The 24597-nt window shown below is 44.2% G+C and overlaps 1 protein-coding gene across 1 annotated transcript in view; it reads right to left on the reverse strand.

Annotated features, from left to right (window-relative positions):
- Positions 1-14405, reverse strand: part of LRP6 (LDL receptor related protein 6) — a 127088-nt gene extending 112683 nt beyond the window's left edge. Inside the window, exon 1 of the mRNA XM_074901800.1 lies at positions 14096-14405. Coding sequence (XP_074757901.1) covers positions 14096-14150 — 55 coding nt within the window. The 5' untranslated portion in view covers positions 14151-14405. The remainder of the gene's footprint in view (positions 1-14095) is intronic.
- Between the last annotated feature and the right edge of the window lie 10192 nt (positions 14406-24597).

Raw genomic sequence — 24597 nt, forward strand, 5'->3', positions numbered from 1 at the left:
CTATATATAACATTATGAAAATTCCAGCCTCATTCCTACTTCAACAAAAGGTTGAGAAAAACACTACATTTGTATAAAGCAGACAATCACATCCTTTTAAAGCCACTATCAGAAAACATTTCTACCTTTCCCTGTCTTTACTCAGGCACTGTAGCAACAGAGCTGTACAGCAGCATTTAGATACATACTATGACTGACATACTAAATGTTCCTGTCACCACACAAATTTAACAAAAATCTTGAAGGTGTATTCATCAGCATAGGTGGGCACTTTAAACTTCCAGCAGGAGGTATGTCCTGACCAAGAGGTTTACATTTATAGAGGCAAAGATGTGCCTGCCTGAATAATGTCAAGGGCTACACTGCCAGAGAAGATACAGTTCCCTGTATGAGAAACTCACGCTGAAATTAGAAATACTAAAACAGACTTCAGAAAATTCAAAAGCTGGTTTCCAAGATCAGGCTACTCCCCTAATTACCACAAAACTGCTTCTTAAAGACACTGTCACATGTGCACTGGGAGATGGTGAAGGAACTAAGTTCCTTCATCTACCTCCAAATAAACAAGTTCTGCTATATATGTTTGGAAGCTTTTCTTTCCTTCTGTCTTGTTGGTTTTTGGGGTTGGTTGGGTTAAAAACCCACACTAAATTGTTTACGCTGTAACTTTAGACACACTAAATATAATTTTTTTTTTATGACAATCTTTAGAGAAGTTATGAAAGGGAGGGGGAAGATTTGTGGTTTTAATAATGCTAAATTTGTATTCCCCCCCTCCATAAGGCAAGTTTTTATTGTGCAGCAAAACATTTAGTTTAGAGATTTTATTTCCATGGAGAAGGGGTAGACTTCTTTAAATTAGAAAGCAGAATCTTAAGTAGATTTATTACCTCAACTCTGCTATCTCCTTCCCTTCCCTGCATAATTTCCCACCCCCTAAAGATTTAACCAGTGGAGTTTCTTGATGAGCTGGTTGCTTATGACCACTACATTTTTCAGAAAAAAAGTATTCAATAAACTGAAAGTGGTAAAAAAATACTTTTTCAAGCCTGCATACAGTTGTAACCCGAAAAATCTCCTTAATAGCCAGCTCAGTATCATCTAGTGCACCATAGGAAAGCATGCAGCCAACTGGCAGGACTCTCTCTAATAAGACACCATGGCCAGCGTTTGAAGAAAAGTAAATCCACGCACAATGAAGCCTGTACTCATTTATCACGTGCAACGTGGAGCAAGAGTACCCACGCACACAGCAAGCACCAAGTTGGAACACCATGCATGTCAAGTGTAGTCACCAAGGCCTGAAGGCACTGCTGGGCATCACAGAGGTTACTCACTCCTTGCTGGAGCTCAGAGCTGGCGGAGGAAGGACTGGAGAAAGCCTCCTTTTCAGGAATGATACAAGTTAGTTGAAGGATGGCTCAGAAGAAACACAGCTACACTTAGGATGTGCAGTTTCACGCAGACTGATTCAAAGCCACAACTTGCAACCCATTCTGCAGGGCTGGCAGATGAGCATATTAAGCTCTCCAATTTGTTGCGACATTCAAGAATGAAGCATGCATCACCAAAATAATAAAAACCAGGTTTGTTCCCCCAGCCCCTCCAACCCTTCCCAGAAAACACGAAGGCTTCAATATCCTATAAAACCCAATTACTGAAGTTGGCAGTATTAGTACCTAGTATCATCTTTGCCATTTACTTGACTCAAACAGCAATTCCAAAAGGAAAATTGTGGCAGAAGATCCCATCCTGCCCCATGTAACTCACTTTAAAAGAAGGACAGAACACTGAAAAGACAGCTTTCTTGAATAACACAGTTATGAACTATGCTAATAACCTGAGAAGTCTAAGAGAAACTCCTTTGAAAGCCAGGCAACTGTTCTGTCATTTAAATTATAATGGGGCAAGGAGATACAACTCAGATTTTTTTTTTTTTTTGAGACTCTTAACTCTTTACATGCGTTTATATTGCCCTTTCTACAGACATCATAAAAATACATATTTTAACTGCAACAAACTATAATATGTTGAAGAGAAGCACATATTTTTTAAAAGTAAAACACACCCATCTCAGAAATCAATAACTGAAGCAGTAGTGAACATTACTGTGCCTCCGCCACATGAGAAGTCTACATGTAGTTTATTCTTCTAAGTACCCAATACAGAGTAAAAACTATGCGTAGTTATCAAATAAGCTTCTTCTGTATCCACCAGCAGAACAAGCACTTGCTTAGAGAACACCAAAGTTTAATACATTTGAACCGCAACAAAAATAATTTAAATCATAAGAAACTCCTGCCAATAGCGGGTCACTGGGCCTCACTGCTTCTTAACTCCGATACTCACAAAACACCTTCCCTAAGCTTACCACATGCAATATTAAAATCCAGACATTGCCTTTTTTGCCTTACCTTTACAACTAGAATTCTACATCAGCACCCTTCTCATGACCAAACTATAATTTTTTTACCAAATATTTCTCTTGGCTGCAACTCTTGTAGCTCTCCCTAGCATACTGAAAGTTGCAAATCCCCAAGAGACTTAAGTGTGGCTTCCCTAATGCTTGTTTATCTAAATCTAGCTTTGTACATCTGATTTGTGAGTGTCTGATACTGGCTTAAAAACGTTGCTGCCCACAGGATGCAAAGTGATGAATCAATGTAAAATGGTTATAAAAAGCTAAATAGCTTTGTCAATTTTTTTTCGTGTTTAAGTGGCAACTTTAAGATGTCAGAATTTTCATATTTTTCTTTAACTAGTCCACAGGCCTTTTCCACAAGTCCCCGCTTGCTCCTTTCCACTTTCAATGATCTGTGACGCCTCTGGGTGCCACGAGGTCAGTGCTACCTTCAGGATACTGATTCTCTTTCACTGAACTGGAATTTGGCCTGGTTAAAGCAATTAGCAGAGCCTCATTATCCCCAAACCCTTTTTTGCTCATTCCCAACCCCCAGCAATGCTGTTCTACCCCCTCACTTAGTTAAGGGCCCCTCCCCAAGCTGATTCAAATCATGACATCAGTGAAAGGTTTGACTGGGTTAGCGAGTTGAATCAACTCAAGAAGTGGTCCAGCAAACTCCAAAACTAACATAAGGCAAACAGCAGGGAGCTGGAAGGGGGAGCAGCTCTCCCCCCTTTCACTGGCAGCCTGCTAGATCCGCTCAAGATGCGACTGCAGCTACATCCTTTCTCCGCAGTTCCAGTTTCAGCTGTTGGTTCCCAACCCCTCTTTTGCGTTGGCACTAGCACTTGTCCCATAGCACGGCAAGACAACGCAGGGAGCCAAACCAGCAGCAGGCCACTGTGCTCTCCCCCAAACCTGACAAAAAGTAGATTTTAGCCAGCCATCATCCAGAACCAGTTCAGACCAAAATCAGATAAACACAAGAACTAGCACACCAGGGAAAGGGAGGAGTGCATCAGCTTTGACAAATTAGCTGAACCAGTTGCTGGTGAACCTCCAATTTAGGAACAGGACCCGCCAGACTAGAGGTGGCCACCGTAAGTTGTAGTAACATGCCCCAGAATCCCAGTGTGGCCCAGCCAGTAATACTGGGCAACGATTCACATTGTGGGAAGAAATATCCATGCAGGAATCCACTGGTAAGAAACCCATGGATTGTTACATTGGAAGAAGATGTCACTGAGCTGGGAAAACTCCCCATCTTATAAAAATCTTGAAGAACTCCAAGCATCTAAAGGTGAATTGATACTGGCAAGCACACTGTTATGAGGGTGGCAAACATGAGGACTGGAGAGGAGGAGACACAGCGATGAGATGCAACAGGGGAGGGTCAGGCTGGACATTAGGAAAAATTTTTTCCCAGAAAGAGTGGTCAGACAGAGGAATAGGCTGCCCAGGGAGGGGGCAGTCCCCATCCCTAGGGGGGGGTTTCAGGGCCGTTGGGATGAGCTGTGGGGGGATGTGGGGTAGGGGAGAACTTTGTAGAGTTGGGCGGAGGGTCGGACTCGATGATCCCAAGGGGCTTTTCCAACCTGAATGATTCTGTGATACGTGCCAAGCAAATACACGCTGTTGTGGACGAGGCACAGTGAGCAAGAAGGATTTGCCAGATGTCTTGACAAAACGACATGCACACACGTTCCGTCCACAAGAGAAGGAAAAGCAGATAAATGGGCAAACACAACGAGCACAGAGCATTAGCCGCAGCCTCCTCAGAACCATTCTATACACAAAACTCCTTGTATGTAAAACAATCCCCATTCCCAAGATGTCCCACAAAGGGCCAACAGAGGAACATAAGAAAAACCCTCTGGACTGACACAAGGATTCTGGCACAGTCAGTTGTGAGGACTCCAGATTTCAAATTTCTTCATCATTGCTTATGCTTATAAGGAATTCTGTATATTTGTTATCTGTGAACGTTTGAGTTTTGCTGCTCAATTTGAGGGAGCAAGAAGGAAAAGGTTGAGGTAGCATTGGGAATAAAAGCCTGGGGGACTACGAGATCAGAAGAGAGGCAACTTTCAAATGAAAATAAACTTCCCCAAAAAGCAGGGACCCAGCCTCAAGAAACTTTTACAGATGGTTTGTATTTTCAAACATAAAAATCACCAGGAAATACATAAGAGGTTTAGCACAGCAAGCAGCAGGCCAGGATTTTGCACTAAGTGCTCCATCGCACCACCTTTCCTGATTTATTCCACACAATTTTAAGAAAACTAATGAACTGGCTTACCAGTAGCCCCCATTCCACCTTCACTGTGAATGGAGAGCTCTCTCCTCTCTGAACTTCCTTGCTCTCACAAATACACCTGCAGGACACAGCAGGCAACTAGGATTTTAGTAAACAAGCAGGAGGCAGCCCAACCTTTTCAGAAAGGACTTTTTTTTTCCTCTTTTCAGTTAACCTGAAGCATATTCCACATGCTACAGCCACCGGAGGGCTGTTTAGGTGGTAACACAGAAGGTTACAGGAACAGTCATGCTTCCCAATTATCACCTCATGAGTCTTCTCAGTGTTAGGTAGCACATCGTGTCCATCTTTCCTTAACACTGACTCTCCTACTCTGAAGTTCTTTCCATTGCACTCTCATGGGGATACAACACACTGCTTTAGCAGCTGACATCTCCTTAACTTTATATGCTGAATTTATCTTGCTGACAACAGCCTAGGATGAGCAGAGCACTGCGCTCCCTGGTCAGGCAGCTGCACGGCCGTGTAACACTACCACCGCCTTCTATCACCCTGCTGCTTAGGGGAACAGCAGGCTGGTAGAAAAAGTGGCAAGAAAATAAAGCTGACCTGGCAGCATCACAATATACTTTCCTGGACCAGAAGATGAGTCTGGAAAGCAGGAAGGCTCCTAGGGATGTGTGACCAAGTAGTACCATGATCCACATTAATGTCTGCACAACCTCAACATTACACTTCCCACTTCCTCAGGTGCCCTCATAACACTCCAACACTCTCCCAGTTTCTCAAATAGTTGTCAGAATAACACACAGTGCTGCAGATGAAGTCATACCTGTTCCACGCACATTGGTAATACTTCCCTAGCTCTGGGGAAACACCCATCTTTAAATCGACACAACCTGTTTAATGAAAAAGCTGCTTTGCAGCAGTTTCCAAACCCACTATCTCCTGTCTGCAAGGTACTTTTCCAACAGTTTTCCCCAAGCACACACCTTTGCTTGTGCGGAAAAAGAAATCTTGCTTGGCTGTAGGGTATCAATTAGAGATCCACATCCGAATAGGGATGACATTTTGCAACCCAAACTCAAAGTTGCATGATGACAGATAAGATGACCCGACGGTGCTGAAACAACACGCTACCCTTTACACTTTTTGGTGTCACCATTTCCTACAGCGCTTCTAACTATAAGAAAACAACCCCAAAGCCTCTCTCATATCCCTCATGAAGCTGTTGAAAGACTCTGTGTTGCTTAAGTCCCTCCACTAAATTAGAGCACCGAGACACAACATTGAGATGCTGTGACAAAGGTAGCCCATTTCCCAAAGCCTCGAAGGCTAAAGGCCACCAAATACACCTTCTACACCCTGACAAACCGAGGCGGGAATGCTCCAAATTTGTGAAGCGATGGCCGTTCGTTATGTGTTCCAGCCTGGCCAGCACACGTGTTTGGGGGTGCACATCCAGTTGAGAATGACCAGGGAGAGCTCCTGAGCTGGAGGACCCTACTTCTGCTGACACCATGTGGGAACAGCCCCAGGCAAAGGGTCTCACCCAGACTGCCAACAGTTCCAGTGGACCAGAAAAATCCACCCCCTGAGCAGCAGCACACTGGTTTGCCTTCAAACTAACAAAGCCTTTTTCCACACTGACAAGAAGTTCATAGGCACTGAGCTGCCCTTAGATAACTTCCAGCAAGTTAGTCGAGCTGGTGTGCCTACTACTTAAAAAATAGTCTTGAAGTCTAGTCTCATCAGGTAAAAATCAAACCAACTTTTAAAATTTATTCATTCTGTTTTGTGGTTGGGGCTTTTTGTTTGTTTAGATTTTTGAAGCGCTATCAGGAAGTGGCTGTAAAGCACAAACACGGAATTTAGCATACAACACCCCAACTGGATGACAAAATAACCCATAAAACAGAAAAAGTCACCAGCACTGATGAGTACACCACAAAAGTAAGTGACAGCCCTTAGCCAGGACATAGAAGTGGGCCAGATCTGGGGCGGAGAGCGTGGGGGGAGCCGCAGTACTGCCTCGAAGGCTTAGCACATTTTCATCCCCACTTCTCTGCAATTCTTCAAGAAAAACTGTATCAGCTATCCAAGGATTTTTTTGTGTCATACTTTCCAGGCCAAGCTCAGTGAATGGCATCTTTGTCAGTTCACCATCATAACAACTACTGAGAACAAACTAAGCCATACCAGTAGAACAATTTCACAGATTTGGTTTCTCAAGCAGGTAAAATACTTTCTTCAAGACAAGACAGTATTAACAATTTTGCAAAAATATGATGGATTCATGCTGAACTAGAAAACAGTTTTCAAAGAAAATTAAAAGAAAATGCTCACAGTGCAAGTTTAAAACAACTTTCCATCAGCTAAAGGAAAAAAAGTCCTCAAGCCAAAATTATTTTTTCAACAGTCAAATTCTTAAACTATTAAATTTACTACAGATTAATATAACAAATAACAATTCCAGTTCAAATGAACAGTTAGGGACTATTTTTAAAGAGTAAGGAAAGATGTGCACATATTTCAAGAATTTTGAAAAGTATTGCACATTTGAATTTTTTTTGGAAACACAGTTGGACCTACGTGATCTATTTTATTAACTCTCAAAACACTCACATTCCAGCACTATTAATGTCAAATCTTCAACAGACTTACATCAGATCTAGTGACACATAAAAAAAAAAATCCATAAAATCAAATACATTCCCATCCAGGATGCCTTGAAAAGGGTGAACGATCTCATCTTTTCCATATTGGATAGGACTCATTTCTGGTAATCCAAAAGAAAAACAAACCAACCCATAAACACAAACCCACCCAACTTGGAATTATATTACTTAGGTTTTTTACCATAAAGTCTAACTGTTGAGCCTCAGTTAAGTTTCTGAGTTATTAGAACACCAGTGCATTTTCAAAATGGACATAACAGTGACTACAAGGTTTACAATTTCCTACTCTTCTGTTACTCTTAATATTTCTACTCTATTAATCTATGTGTGGACAAGAGGATTCTTGGATTTCCAAAGTGTCAACATTTTCATTAACTCCAACACTATGAGCACAAGCCAGAGTTTTAGTCACTGCTTTGACAGAACAACAAAGAAAAAAAAAAGTCTGAAACTCTATGACACCTTACATTTCTGTCACCTTCCACATACCCTTAACTTCCAGAATTCAAGCAAACACATCAGCCAACTTCTAGAAGCCTGAACTCTCTGACAACGGACAGAGGAGAATGCTTATTACTGAGAAGTTCTGGAGGCATAAACAGTTTTAAAAAAACCCCAACAAAACAGAAAACAAACACACAACCAAAAACATACAAACAATGTTTTTCCTCCGGGAACAGAGTGGGGGAGGAGAGGAAGAGTAAGAGGAAAAATATAAAAGAGAAAATTACATTTCGTTATAGTAGAGAAGGAAAACAAATGATTTTTGACTAAGCAAAATTATACAGCTAGTTGATTAAGATTTTCTGTCTCAAATATGATTACTTTTCAAATCTGACATCAAGAGCTCACACATGGCCCTCATAAACAGAATTAAAACTATAATCCCATTTCTGCCACATTGATTATATCACGAGGGAGTAATTCTATTTAGGTAATGTGATCCTGTAACAAGATACTAAAAAAAAATCTGTACAAATGTTGCCATTTTCCATGTATGTTTATATTAAAAACATTTCCTTATTGTTCTCTCCTTATAAATAATGAAGCTCAGCAAGCATTCCGTCTTTTAAACTGACATGCTTCTTTCTCCAAATAGTTTATAACATTTTGCAAAGGAAACAAAGTATTACTAAACTAAATCACTACTTCTTTTAACCTAGGCTTTGAAGGGTATGTTCTTAAAGATGTATTATAAATTAAATGGAAAAAGGTATTACAGTATTCCCATTCTATTCAGAGACTGGTAGGCTTGACTCCATTTCAAAATTGGTGGGGGACTGTGCCAATTACATTGAAATAGAAAGATAATCACAAGGAGATAAAAAAACCCACCCTATTTTCGTAACTGTTTCACAGGAGAATGTATCGGAAAGGAGAAATGACGACAAGCTCATTTCTGCTTGCAAACACCGTCACTGCGTTCAGATCAAGTTCTGTCCACATGGAGCAAATAATCAAGCTTGTTCACATTGTGAATCTCTGGCCATAAATATTTATAAACTACAAGGGTATCTAGAGAGCTTAATGAAGGCTATGTCAGCTTGTCTGCCAAATATACAGACAGGAAAAAGTTACTTAATATTTAGGGTGCCAATATCCAGCATTTATGTACAGTCCATTAGAGATGCAATGCCTTGGACATTTACCACAAAAGAATGACACGGCGTCTTTGTTTAGAGCACTGTGTATTCTGCAAGTGGCATATGCTCTGAAACTACACAAGCAAGGAATAAGTTGAAAAAATAAAGATTAGAAAATGTATTTCTTTCACCAAACAGCAACCACCCTCTAGAAGAGCCATCACTACAAAGCACCGGGCACAGAAGCAGCAGAAGTCCTCACTTCATGCTCATCCTAAACCTCATGTCCACACACCAACAGTCACCCTTGGTGAGCCACGGCTCAACTTTTCAGCAAGCAGTGCCAGCTGCTTTACATGAACGTGAGCAGACCGTTCCTGAAGTCTGCAAGGCAGGTGCATCCCCACATGCCTTTCGAAGCAACTTATATGACTTACTGGTTGGTAAAAGTGCATCTGTGGGAAATTCCTTCTCAACATAAATTCTGCTTCACTGGCAGCAACTGCCTTCAAAGTACAAACGGCCCCCAAGCGCCAAAGTGAGCGGCAGCGAAGAATTTCACCAGCGAGCAGTGTAGTTTAACCAATTCTCTCTCCGGTGAGTGGGCTGAAGCACGAGGGCTCCCCAGAAGAACTGGGAGAGAAGCTGAGCACGCTCCCAGGCACAACAGAACCAGCCAGAAGCAAGAGCACGCAACAAAGCTTCAGTGACAACGGCATTTCTGGTGCCACTCAACAGTAACAGGTACCCCTCCCTATAGCACAAGGAAGTGGGACTCTTTCGAAGAGGCCATCAGCAAAGCAACCCAAGTATTTAGCATTTCATAGGAAATTAATGAGGTTAAATATGCTGGGGACAAAGAATATAGTGTTTAAAGTCTGCAGACTGGCTGCCAGAGGAGACGAATGGTGGCAGATCAGAAACTGAGACCTGTTTCTCTCTGTTTTCTTCCCCTACCCCACTCCCTCAGAAGAAAAAAAAAATAAAAATCCTTGCTCTACTTGAAGTAAAAAGTAAATCCCATATTACGTGCGCAGCAGCAGGTATTTTTGAAGCTGGCATTTTTGAGATGTGACATCATCATAAAAGGTGGATTACAGATGTCTAAAGGAATCAGATTTCTCCAGCTCCCAAAGACAGGGAGTTTGAAAGGTTCCTGTGCTCCAGATCCTGACCTATCTTCCTTGCAAAAAAATAAGCCACCTCTACATGCTACAGCTTCTAGCCAAACTCCTTACCTAGAACTCAGGGAATGTAGATGCAATCAATTCACTAGGGAAAAAGAAAATATGAACATGATTAATGTCTCTCTAACCAGTCCTGGTGTGAAACATGAACAAAGTTTTTCACCTGAATATCTTTGTATAACTCCCACTGAAGGATACAAGAAGCTCATCATCTGCATAGACCTCTGACCAGGTATACACAGCTTCACCCAAACACCCAGAACTTCCCCGTATCTTCAGTGCACCCTGTCAAAAATGCTGCTTCACTTTACCTCCAAGACATAGCAAAAAAATTCCGTCTAACTTTTTAAGCCCTAATTTTTTCAGTTTTAAAGAAAAGCTAAAGCAATCTGATGATTAGCGAACCGTATCACAGAGATGCAATTGCAAAAACTATTAAAGTAAGGATGGATTTTGTAACACCTTGGACCACTCTAATCTGAGACTGTTCCTATGAAGAGATAAAAGAGGAAAATGCATTGGAAATCACAGCAAAGTCACACTGATTTCTGAGGAATCATACAATGAAAAATCATCACTAGAATGCAGCTGATTCAAGCTTGGGTGGAGAAACAGACCATGATGATTACAAAAAGAACATAGCTCCAGCTGAAACTCCACACTTCAGCTCCAACTTGAGTGCTTCGGAAGTAAAAAGCCTATTTCTTGTCCCCTTCTCCAACCTCTCATAGAAAAATACGTGCAAACACCTCCAGTCACAGCTTAGCAAGTCTTGAACATTAAGTTCTTCTAAACTACATGCAAACAAGTCTATCTAAAAAGATACAAAAAAGCAAAGATGTTGTTTATCAAAAGCAAGTAACAACAGATTAAAACCAATTAAAACAATCACAACAGATTAAAACCAACCCCATTCTGCAGGCCTAAGAGAGAAGGGGTTTTAAAATGCCCACTACCAACCAGGCACTTCCATTTCTTCACTGACTAAGCTTAAGCACAGAGGTCTGCAATATTCAGTATGTTTGCACAAACATAATTTATGAGATTCCTATTCAAACAAGAGCTTTACGCACTGTCTGCACGATCAGGGTTTAAAAACAAAACAAAACAGCAATTGCATGCTGACTGGGGAGTTATTTCTGGAAGAAAAGTAAGCCGTGAATACTTGCAGATGAAGGCCTCTCTTTATCACTTTTTAATAAGTTGAAACCTCAGTTTCACCCTTATCTGTAGCTCCCCAACAGATGTGGTGCCACTGCTATTGCCTCTTTGCATCTGTCAGTTATCTAACGAGATCCTGATTGGTTTCACAGCTGTCATGAAGAACACCGCAAAGCTGCCATGAAACAGCTCCAGCTCACGCCTCTGTACATACCCTCAGGAAGCGGCCGATGGTCAGGGAGGAGGAAGCCCAAACCCCCAAATCAAACCGGGGCCAAGAGAGGAGAACAGAGACCGGACTGTGACAAAGGTCAAGAGCTTCCAGAAAAGTGAACCCTTTCTTCCATCAGTCAGAGTACGAAGAAAACCCCAACCCCAACCCACAGAATCTCCACAGCAAGCTGTCATGACAGTAACCTCCTGTCTGTCAGCAACCCAAATACCTGCCTTGAAAATGTCAGTAGGATCTGGCAGTCCTTGAACAACTCTGAAAGAAAGGTTCATCCCTTTCCGGCTAGGAACAGCCTAGTACTTCTTCAAGTCCGTATTAGTTTCCAGAGCACTGTTCTTCCAGGTTATCAATTTTGTTCCTTTCCAGATCAGCAAATGAATCCACCATAGCTTTTTCAGACTAATAATCACAGTTCAGTTATTGTAAAGCTCAGTCCATTTGCTTTTTTTAAGTCAGGGAGAACACGGAGGCTAGTTCTGTAAGCAGAGGATGCCACAATCCACAAACATAACACTCTTACATTTTCTGAGTTTCAGTCTCCAGCACTGTTGGCTTGGCACCCTTCACAGCACTGAATTCACCAACCAAATAGTGAACTTCATAACTTCACCTCTACTTTCATGTATAAACTTATTCATCCTCACGCTGGCACTGCCTCTGCCTCATTAAGGAACTGCTGACACCTCTTCTGAACTCAACCCATCTTATTCAAACCAACTCTACTTGCATAGATGTTGTTTATTAGTAGGGAGGATGCACGCATTAAAATTTTCGTTTCTTCAGAGTTCAGCTGTTCCTGCTGTTTATCTCTATCTAAGGCAACAATTAGCCAGTAGGAAAATTACTATCGTGTCACAGATTACGACTTCAGGTAGGTGATCAAACAGCAGGAGCACATGAACACAGAAGAAACAAAAATGCTGTTCGGATACAAATATCCTTGGCAATAGACAAAAGATGAGAGATGAGAAACGAAGTGACAGTCTGGATTGTTTATAAAATTAAAGTTTCTTCAAAGCGTCTTACTAAGCATCATCAAGTATACAAAAAAACTGAAAAAGGACACATCACCATTTTGAGATTAATATAAAGAAATATCAGTGACGATATTACGTGACATCACATACACCAGCGATTTCTGTGCTCTCATCTGAACTAGGCTGAACAGCGAGTTAAAGCCAAACAAATGGTTTAGTAAGAACGGGTAAAATTGTTACATAAGAAAACGAACTAATCAGGAAACAGTTTCTCTCCCCACTCCAGGCTCAACTTTTGAAAATCCAGCACAACAGACTACAAAATGTTACACAGCCTATTTAAATAAGTATATTTGTATCTGTGCAAACAGGATACAATATGGCAAACAGATGCACAGGGGAAAAAAAAAAAAAACAAACCAACACAACACAACGTATGGAGGAGAGGAAAATTTTCCAGAGTACTGAGCAACTGGCTGCTGAGGAGTTACTTCAACCTAAACTACCTTTACTCCAGCTTTCAACGAAGAACACTAGAGTTGAATTTTCTAAATCAAAGTGTGGCTGTTAGCAATTTAGCTCTTCCCCCATCTAGTGTGAAAAAAATATAAGTAAACAGCAAAACGACGGATGCAAACACCACAGGTGATTTCTTCCCTGAAAGACAACACATAGAAATAGCTACTGTAGTTCAGTTTACGGCATAAAAAAGAAAAATCCTCGGGTTTTGTACCAACTGTGCCCCATAAGACAAGATGTTTTGTTGGAAGGGGGGAAGTGGCAGAAAAATTCTCAGCTACTTCAAGTGACATCCCCTTGTAAGGCACTCGACTGCTGATGAAAAGCTGTATGAACCTCCGTGGCAGTTCACCAGTGAAACACAAACTTCTCTCAAGTCCCAGCGCAGAGCGAGCCCAGCTGAGCGGAGCATTCATTCCTCTTCTCGCCAACTCCGCACGCTCACTTCGCTGCGAGGAAGCTTTCGGTGAAACACCCGTTCCCGGGCACTTTCCAACAACACCCAGACACACGCATACACCCCCTCACACACACACACGCACCCACCCACCCCCCTCCTCCTTCGCTGAATACGTGCGGCTCCGCACCCGGCAGGATAAAACCCCCCTCTCGGGCAGGGGGGAACGAGGGGAGCCTGGCGATAGGAACAGCGGTATCAGCCTGACACCGGCGTGGCCGAGCTGCTGCCCCACAGCCACGGCAGCTGGGGGGTGTGCGGAGAGACTGGGGGGGGGGGGGGGGGGTGTTTGGGGAGCTTGTTTTGTGGGTGGGTGTTTTTTTTTAAAAAAAAAAAAAAACCACACAACAAACTTAACACCAACAATGGGGCGCCTGGCAGGGCGGGCTGCTCCTAAGCGCGGCTCGGGCCGGGCCGGGCCGGCGGGGAAGTTGCTGAGGGGGAGCCGGGGGAGGCGGCGGCGGCGGGGCGGGAGCGCTGCCCCCGCGGCGGGCCCCGCCGGCAGCCAGGCCTCTCCCCTCCCGCACGCCCAAACATGGCCCCTCGCCACCAACCCTGCAACTTTTCCCCCTTAACCCACACCCCCCCCATCTCCAAAAAAAAAAAAATAAAACAACCTCCCCGCCGCCGCCTCGCTCACCTCTCATCAGGGAACAAAAACTGCAGGCGAGTAGGCTGCGCAGGACGGCCCCCATCTTCCTTCCCTCCTCGCTCTCACCGGCGGGGAGGCGGCGGCGAGGAGCAGCACCTCCGCTGCCAGTTCATGCTTCCAGGCGGGCGGGGGAAAGGTGGCGGGGAAAGGGGTGGGGGGAGGCGGGGAAGGGCGGCCGCGGAGATTTTTTTTCTCTCCCCCCTTTAGGCCGGTCCCTAGCAGGCCACTTGCCCCGCCGAGCCGCCGCGGGAGCGGGCGCTGCCCTCCATGCCGGCCGCCGCCGCCTCACCGCGGCCGTTCCCCCATCCACCCCTCGGCTCGCTCGCCCGGCCTCCGCCTCCGCCGGGCGCGCACAGGCGCAGGGATACAGCCCTCCTCCTCCTCCCCCGGCCCGGCCTCGCCTCCCCGCGCCGCGCCCGGCCGGCTCCTGGCTCCCGGAGCAGCGCCCGCCCCCCGGCACCTCTCCCGTCGGGAGGGCGGGAGCGGGCGGAGGGAGCGAGGGGCGGGCGGAGCGCGCTCACCGGGGCGGGCGCGCAGCCGCTCTGGCACAGCCGCTCGCCTGGCGCGACCGACAAAAACCCGGGGGGGAAGGGGTCGGGCGGCCCCGGTGGCACCGGGACGAGGGCGGGCGGGGTGACGGCGAGGGGACGCGGCGGGGTCGGCGCGTTCCGCCGTCGCATTCCAGCGGGGACTACTTGTCGGGACTCACCACCTCCGCCGCCGTCTGCGATGCGGCCCGCGGAGCAACGCGGGGAGGGACGGGACTACTTTCTGCCACAGAGCAGGAGCGGCGGCACAAAGGCGGCGGCTGCTCCTCCGCCAGGTGAAGGCGGCTGCCGCTCCTCGGGGCTCCTCGGGGCTCCTCGGGGCTCCTCGGGGCTACCGGTTCCCTCCTTCCTTCTGCCTCGCCGGCTCAATTAAAATCTGGGGGGAAGCGGCTGTAATGTTAGAGTATCACTCGGAGGGCGGCGGTGTGGAATTAAGCAGTATGATAAAATTAAGTTGCAATTAATACCCCCGGTATGGACGTTTAAGAGCAGTAATCTTGATCTTTCCCAGAGCAGAGCTAGCAGGCGCCCCTTATCAGTAGGGCTTGGTGTTTCGTTGATGTGACGGCGTGTGATTGATTTCCCAGCACTTTTGAGGGTGTTTTGGCTTATTGTCCCCCTTGCTAAACTAAATGTAGTAAGCTGGCTTTGTGCCGCTTGGAGCGGTGGTTACGAATAAAGATGAAAATGAGTGGCCAACGCGCTGGGTTCAAACATAACTTACGCTTTTCCCTGATTGTGCCCCTGTAGACAAACACGCCCTTTTCTTTCTGAAGAAGCTAAAAAGTTCTGATTTTGTAATATGCCCTCGCTTAAAAAAAGCTTCCCTCCCTACCTACTTTGTTCATTCCTAATAAACAATACGCAGTTCAGCTTTCCTGCATCTCCCCTGGGTTAGAAAATCAACACCAGGATTTCTACAGCAAATATTAAATGTCTACATCGTGTTCTCCGTCCCTCATAGAGGATGACAGCTGGTTAGTAGGATAATGATACGAGGCAGAACAACTTGCAGCAAAATTTGAGATCCTTACATTCGGCAGTCTATATTATTTTCAGGTTTATTAGAAACTTACAGAAACATTTAACTTTCAATTTCATATCTGTTGAGCGTATATCTTCATAGCTTTTCTTGTGATTACAGTAGGAGATAACATCTGGGCCAGATTAAAGGCCTGGGCATTGTAGACTGACTTAACATCAGGCTCCTGGAGTCATATGATAATATCAGACTCTCAGCTTTTACTGGGGAAAAACAAGAAAAGAGACAAACTCAGAGCTTTTTACAAAAAGTATATTTCTGACCTTCAAGGTCACAAAAAAAACGTTTTGAAAATGTAAACAGTGCGAGTCAATGGCAATCCCTGCCTGAGGCCAGGTCTGTGTTACAAAATGTTGTCCTTGACGCCGTGGCGGATGAAGTAGCCTCCTCCGTTACGGCGCTGTCAGCAAACTCCAGCAAGATCCGCACGGATAGTGGAGGGGAAGGGGGGAAAGGCTTCCCATGCCAAAATCTAGTCAGACAGTAGATAACCCACACCTAACCCTTGTTGTCACTGCTAGATTTTGCAGGAGCAGGCAGAACGAGCACACCTTTATATTTATTTTCACTTTTTAATTGGAAGCAGAGAAGAAAAATAGGTTTGTGGGTTTGGGTTTTTTTTTCCTTATACTGTACACTCACGATGTTGCACAATCTGTGATTAACCTCTTACGAAGTACAGCAGATCTCTAATGAATTCCTGTCTTAATCACACAGTGCACAGCCGAGGGAAACCTCAAGCCTGAACCCCTGCACCACAGAACTCATTTCTCTACCTGCCGCTTCCTCTCACATCTTATCTGTTTCTGCTGGAAACACTCTGGTGTCTTGACTACCTCCCTTGGGAGCCTGGTCCCCTGCCTGGTTGCTCTTACTTTTAAAGACATCTTCCCTGCTGTCCAGGCTGACTGGTTTTATTTTTAGCTTTCGAACATTATATGCTGCCACCCCTCACGCTGGTGCATTTCACCATTTTTCTATAATTCGAAGGCTTTCCTCTCCTTCTTGGATTTCCTCTGGGCCAGTTAATGATTATTGGCTTCACCTCCCTCAGCCTAGCCCCTTTCCCCCACAGCCTGCAGAGACACAACCCTCCTCTCTCTATTCCAGCCCAGGCAGCTTTTTTTGAACCCTTTTCCCCATCAATGCTTAGGAATCAAGACCAAGACTATCTCCTAACATTTTTCAGATTTACTTCTAATTCATACGGGTAGAATTAATTCCATGGCAGAGGTTTTTACAAAGTAAAATAGGAGGCAAGATTACTGCACACAGAAAAGCCTCTGACAGCCAAGGTTTCTCTGAGATAATTATGTTCCTTTTTTTGAGCTTAAAGTCAAAGTAAATGGGAGTGGAGGGTGAATGTCTCTTTTATTTTAGTAAGAAGCTCCCGTTATTAGTTGCAGTTATTTTCATTAACCTTAGAAAGAGAAACCTCCGTTTGCTGGCTCAAATCCAGTCCAAGGCTTGAACTAAGAAACCTGCACAGCCTTACCCTTAGCTCTGGCCTTAGATGGTGGCTCAACGATACAAGAGCTTTCACGGGATTTTTTTCATACTCGGGTTAGTTCCCTGGTTAGGTTGGTGGCCCAGCCTCACAAGCAGTCGTGTCAGCCACAGAACAGCAAGGGGCAGCAGCTGGAACTCCTGAAACCAGCAGCGACTGCCAAAGTCACTCTATCTTTGAACTGTGCCCCGAGTTCCAGTGGAGTCAACGGGATCTTTTGTAGGACCGGGACCAAAGTCCCTAATGAGCAAAAGCTGTTAGGAGAAGATGGCTGCTCAGCAAATGAATTTGTGGCTGCCCACATCACAGAAACCACTATCATAATTAGCTCTCTCGCTGAATGTCTCAACAAGAATTAATGGGCATGGCGTGGTGAAATCCTGGTCCCTCTGAAGGCAATGGCAAAATTCTCACTGACTTCAAAAGGGCCAAGGTCTCATACTGAAACTCGAGCTCAAGTCCTCTCTTGCCCCCAGCAGGAAAGTTTGCAGCACAGTAGCTTGGGAAATGGGACTTGACGTAGTGATGACTTCACCAGTGACGCCTGTTACAACCGTTTCGCAGATAAAACAGGACACCCTGACTTGCGGCATCCTCACCTAGGTCAAACAGTTTAGATCAATAAAGAAAAATGCTTCATCCGACTCTTCCTCAAAACAAGGTCAGCTCGAATAAACGTGATAGATGTGCCTGACCAGGTTTATCCTGTTCCAGGAGTGCAATGGGTTCACCATGGTGTTCCTCCTTCAATGAACAGAGGAACAGATCATCTCTTCCTTCCTAAAGTTCGGTAACAAGCCAACATGCTTTTCCCCTCACTTTTACTCCCATACCATATGAACTGCACCTTTTCACTGGGACATGGGCAGCTTATGAGCAGATTTTCTATGTCTCTAGCCCAGAAATTTTCTCCAGGCCACGAGACCTTACTTGTTTCTCGCAGTTACTATCTGCAGGGTTTCCCCACAGTCTGTCAAACCGCAGCAAAAACTTGTGCTCCCACTACTTCTGCAGCAATTTTCTCATCAATTCCCATTTTTTATCGCACAGAGTTGCCTCTTTTCCTTGCATTTCAGTACCACCTTATTTCACACACCCCCACCCCCGTTAAGTATCATACCCATTCTTTCTTTCCCATCTCCTCTACCAGAAGAGGTTGCCTGGTGCCCAGGATGAGAACTGTGTTTCTTTGTGGCTAAAAAAAAAAATCCTTACAACAAAAACTTCACAGAGGAGAAGGTGCTTGAGTTCAGCAGCCCATACAGGCAAGCTAGTCCAAGAGGAATCTGGCTATATCCCCAAGGGAAAATATGAAATAAGATGACCTGAAAGGCTTGGGCATTTTCTTTACGCCTTTGGAGGAGTGTTTGGACTCCTGCTGATGGTGAATCCAAGGTCAGGCTGTCTACCTACTACCTCTTTCCTCCTCTTCCATCTCCCAGGGAGTTGAAAACAGCACTGCCTGAGGATACGCTTCTTCAGCGGTTGTGTTTTCAGTGTGAACCATGCAGGATTCTGATTTTAATTTGGCACTGCCCACCAGACCACAGGGCAAGTCCAAGACTTTCCTTATGAATATTTAGCCGTGGCTACATTTCAAAGCCAAATTATAAAAATGTCATTTGAGAAAGTTATAGTTCTAAAATTTGTAAAGTACTTTAATGCTAGGTCAATACAGCGAAAACATCCTTTTAAAAGAGCTCACATTTCAGGCTGACAGACACCAAAACACTATTTTGTTTTACTTTGCTCAAATTTTCAAAACCAGTCAGCATCTGGGCTCTATTAACCATAACATGCGTGCCTTTTAAGCAACAACAATTTAAGAATATTTCCTTTTCAAACCCCTTTCATGGAGTTCAGCGTTTTGCAATATGCATCCATAATATTTAACAATTCTGCTTTGCACTGCAGCCTTTGAAGTTTAAAAATTAGTTACTGGTAAAGCGTTGTACGTTTACTCGCACTTTTTTAGTCACAGGGATTAATGACTAGAATTTATGCCTATGGTCAAGAAAGGTAAGTCACCGTGTCACAGCAATTAGCAGTCTTTCCTACAACAATTTCCAATCTTTATGTAGCGTACACGGTGTGACACACCATCTGTGTGCAGGAAAGAGCTCGTTTGCAACTTGAAATACCCACTTCTGGGCTAAAGTTCTGGAAGTACCATGGAAGGGAAGTTTAAGGCAAGCAAGAGGCTCATTCCTCTCCAGCTCAAACTCTGGGAGGGAGATTCATATTTACATATTTATATTTCATATTTATGTTTGCATCCATGTTTAAATATACTTTTATTTATATTTGTGTTATTTATGTTCCCAAACAAACTAGTCTGCAACTCAGCCAAGACACTACGCACCTCAAGAATATGGCTACGGATGATCAGCTGTGATACCTCTTCAGGGGTGTTGTTTTTATTAACCGTTAGGTAAATTCTCAAAATAATCTCGAAAAGCAAGAGGAGTTCCTCCGAGCAGAAAAGAGTGCCCTCTAATGGGTAATCTTTAGGTTTAATGTCTGCAATGTTTAATGAGGCCCCCTTCTTCTAAGAGATTTGTAAGGTAAGGTCACACAAACGCAAGATGTTGGAACAATTTATTCTTTCAAGGAAAACCCAAACCTTTTTTACCCTCTTAATTGCTTTATAGGTAGTAATTAAAAATAAGGATGGAGGCATATTCTTGGTAACATTTTCATTAAATTACCATTACCCAGGATTTCTCAGAGAAAAATCGATGCCTCTGACAATTCAGAACTATTACTCATACTCTGTTCTATGGGTTTTATGTTTCACTGTGGGAAGCATGTTTCAAGGCCTGGAAAGGTAGCATGCAGGACATAAGTAAGTGCTCAGTTTATTTCAGAATCATAAAAATCATTGTGAATGCCCTAGAGCATCATACCACTCTTGAATGAGTAAACTACAAGGACAAAATTTTTACCCTTTTTTTTTTAAAAAAAAATAATCTTTAAATCAACTAATCACAATGCCTAATAGTCCTTGCTCACTTCTCAACTAATGAAATCCCAAGATAATCGACAGTGGCTGATTCTACAATCTGCCTTTCTTTAAACAGGCCTTGCCACTAATTTAGTTAGTGAGTTTCTGGTTTATTAAAAACATGGTGATCTTTGTGTCAAAGCTATAGGACTTTGAGGGAATGGCCCAAGTGGAAAGAGAGTGCCAAATTTTCCCCCTTTATCCCGCTATCGACTGGCAGCAGCACTAAGTGCAGGGTGTGCTGTAACCCCCCGTGCCTCCACAAAAGATATTCAAAATACAGGCATAGGACAGCAAAAAGCTCAGCACACGTTCTCCCCAGCCATTACCTAGAGTGTCTCCCACTGATTCCATTGCCTGTTTGAGCAGGGATGAACGCGGGTCCTACAGCTTGCACTGGCTCTGTATATAAAAGTTGCTGTGGCTTATGGCCCGTAAATCATTGTTCATGTGAGGAGGGGATGGAAGAGGCAATTATATACAGTTGAAGTCTCATTTGCTGCTTTTCCATCTCCATTAGTTCTTGAATAATTTCCTTACAGCGTGGACTTTATCAAGACTCCTCCAGTACAGCTGGCAACTAAATGTAGGTAAGTGACAAAGTAAAACACAGAGAAAGACAGACCCACTCCCAAAATATATATATATATTAAAACAGTTGTGCGTGCTATCAAGATATTATTGAAGGATCATCACATTCCATTTTGGAATAATTAGATTATATTTTCTCCTCTCAAGAAAAAGTAGTGATTAGAGTGAAGCTATCCAATCCATTCCTCATCCTTCCTTCTTCCACTCCCTCCCCACTCAAACCCACAAAGACAGTATTTGGTCACATGGATCGTTGAACAAAAGACGGGGAATTGTGTCTGAACAGCCCTGACTCATAAAGCTCCTTCCAATGCCTTTTTCAGTGTCAGAGCTTTGCAGTTAATGCAACTTCTACTAATTTTTTTCCTTACTACAATTGTGAAAAATCTAATACCTTTAGAATGATCTGAAAAGAGCTTACACAGAACAAAATCCCCATTTAATCTTGGCATATTAAGAAATCTTTTCTTTGAACAATGCATTTAAAATGCTATTTTCTGCAAACACTTTTTTTTTTTTTTTTTTTTTTTTCCATTTTTTAAGATAAGTAAAGCTCTAAGTGTTGAAAGAAATGATGATTTAGAGTCTTCATCTGTGGTTTAGTTACCCTGGCAGTTTAACTGGAGGAAATATTAGTGAGGATATGTGCATCCTATGGTACACTGTGGCAGTAAATCATGAGTTCAGCATACCAAAAGGTGTTCCAGTGACCATGTTAAAGAAAACAATGAGAGGCACAGACCCAAAGTACTTAAAGACAGGAGAAAAAAATGTTTGCAGAGCATCCTATACACCAGTTGTTTAGTTGTCCCTCCCACTTTGCATACTACCTCTCAGCTGGTCATAGAACTATAGAATCACTGGATGGTTTGGGTTGGAAGGGATCTGTAAAGGTCATCTAGTCCAACGGGCAGGAAAATCTTTCACCAGATCAGGCCATGTCCAACCCAGCCTTAAACACTTCCAATGCTGGGGCATCCACAACTTCTCTGAGCAACCTGTTCAGTGTCTCACCACCCTCGTCATTAAAAAATGTCTTCCTTATGTCCAATCTAAATCTACCTTCTGTCAGTTTAAAACCACGGTCCCTTGTGCGGTCACTACAGGCTGTGGTAAAAAGCCTCTCGCCATCTGTCTTAAAGCCCCTTTAAAGTATTGAAAGGCCGCAATAAGGAGCTCTCCCTGGAGCCTTCTCCAGGCTAAACAGCCACAATTCTCTCAGACTTTCTCCACAGGAGAAGTGTTCCAGCCCTCTGACTGTTTTCATAGCCTCTTCTGGACCTGGTCTTAATAGGCCCATGTCTGTCTTGTGCTGGGAGCCCCAGAGCTGGACCCAGCACTGCAGGGGGGTCTCACGAGAGCAGAGCAGAGGGGGAGAATCCCTTGCCCTGCTGGCCATACTGCTCTGGGTGCAGCCCAGCACACGGGTGGCTTTCTGGGCTGCAAGCGCACATTGCTGGCTCATATCTAATCATTCCTCTACCAGTATTCTCAAATCCTTCTCTGCAGGGCTGCTCTCGATCCATGCATTCCCTAGTCTGTACTGATATTGGGGATTGCCCCGACCCACGGGCAAGACCTTGCCCTTGGCCTTGTTGAACTCCATGAGGTTTGCATGTCCCACCTCTCCAGCCCGTCCAGGCCCCTCTGGATGGCACATCCCTTCCCTCCGGTGTATCAACTGCACCACTCAGCCTGGTGTCACCCACAGACCTGCTGAGGGAGCGCTCAGTCCCACCACGCCCTTGTCACTGATGAGGATATTGAACAGTATCAGTCTAAATATGGACTCTGAGGGACACCACTTGTTACCCATCTCCATCTGGACATTTAGCCATTGACTGTAACGCTCTGGACGCAGCCATCCAGCAAATTCCTTATCCATCAAACAGTCCGACCATCAAACCCATAGCTCTCCAGTTAAGCAATGAGGACACTCTGCACATTCTATAGCTTCTACGAAACAGCGAGGTTTGGGCAACCTGCACTTGGTACCACTTGATTTATTTGGTATTATCAGTGTACAAGCAGGAGAGCTGTAGTTCCTGGTCTCATTCAGTGCCACAGCCACTCCCTCAGTTTCTGCACACTAAGTTTAGAGTACTCAGCTATGCATCTGCCAGTTCTTTTTATTATTTTTGCCATTAAATATGTGCCATGATTTATACTTACATGAACACAAAACATTTGAGACTTGTGCCTATGGTGTAGCTGTGACATTTGTCATGGCTCTTTGCAACAAACAAAGGACAAAATCTATTTTTTCTGAGATACTGTTTTGTATTTCAATAGATTCAGAAGGGCCTCTTCATGAGCAAAAAGCACTCAACATTATGCAGCCCTGGGTCCCTGACATATGGATCACCTAGTAATTATTTTGCTACATAGATACGATTTCAAAAGAAAGATTAGAAAATCAAAATTCAAGTTTAAAATACTCTTCAGTTTTAAACAGGAAGATCTGAAAACTAAAGCAAAACACAGCCTAGCAATTACAAAGGTGAATTCCCATTTTCTTTCCCTGTGCAAAACCTCCACTCTTGAACAATGTTAGACAATGGAATGGCTGTGAAGAAAAAGGTAGAGAGGTAGAGGATAGATACTTAGTTGTCATAACTGATGGTAATAGGGTTAAATAAATAGAAGTTGAGCTAAGTTAAAGATTGAAAAAAGATTTGTTAAATTTTAGGTCAAAAGCCAAATGAGAAATAGCAAAGTCTTTCCTGGAGAGACCTATCCTGTTTTACCAGGTCCATTACGAGACCTGCAACCAAAGTTGTTTCTAATTAGGACTTAATCAACATTCAATCAGGTTAAAATTAATTAAAGGAAAAAAAAAATCGGGATCAGTTACAAAGTTTTAAGCTTTACCCCAAATTTACCTTTCCAGCCCACTTCCTTCTACAGTCTCCGCTGGAACACGGGTGTCAGACAGCAGCAGAACCGGTATGAGAACTTGCGTGTCCCTCGCTGGCTGATGCACGGTGACTTGCTGTTGTGCACGGCCGTGGAACCCAGCTGCTGCATCTGCCCACTTTAACTCCATCTGGATTGCTGCCCAGGATAACCTTCTTCTTATGTTCTGAACGCCTGACATTTTACAAAGTCTGGAGATGCTCCAGAGATGAGGAAGCTGCACCGTAACTGCTCAGAGCACGTATCCACTTTATTGGTTGCTCTTTTGGCTGTTGCTGGTGTACACAGACTGAGTTCCTGGAATTCCCTTTCATTACCAATTGATGGGGCAGCCATTGGAGATGTCTGCTATCACCAGGGATACCCGTTTTCAGAAACTACAAGAACGTCATGGCACTTGAACTACCCTCAAACCCACCCTTGAGATAGGCTCTCCAATGACAGACATCTCCCTCCAACATCTGCGAAAGCTGATGTTCTCTCTCTGCTAGACGTAGCATATGGATAGACTTCAGCATTCATTGGGGATGAGTCTCTTGAGCCAAGGCCCCAGCGCCAGGCCCCGAGGGAATGGCCTCAAGCTGCCCAGGGCAGGGTCAGGCTGGCTCTGAGGAAGGATTTCTGTGCAGAAGGGGCTGTTGGGCGTTGGAATGGGCTGCCCAGGGCAGGGGGGAGTCCCCGGGATCCCTGGAGGGGTTGAAGAGTCGGGCTGAGCCAGCGCTGAGGGATCTGGGGGAGTTGGGAACGGTCAGGGGGAGGTTCGTGGTTGGACTGCAGGAACTTCAAGGTCTTTTCCAACCGAGATGATTCTGGGATTCTGTGACTGATTCAGGCCTGTCACTTTTCAAACTCTACCATCCTTCACAACATTCACCTGAATGG

Source organism: Athene noctua, chromosome 3 (genome assembly GCF_965140245.1).
Source record: "Athene noctua chromosome 3, bAthNoc1.hap1.1, whole genome shotgun sequence".
In the NCBI taxonomy this organism is placed as follows: Eukaryota; Metazoa; Chordata; class Aves; order Strigiformes; family Strigidae; genus Athene; species Athene noctua.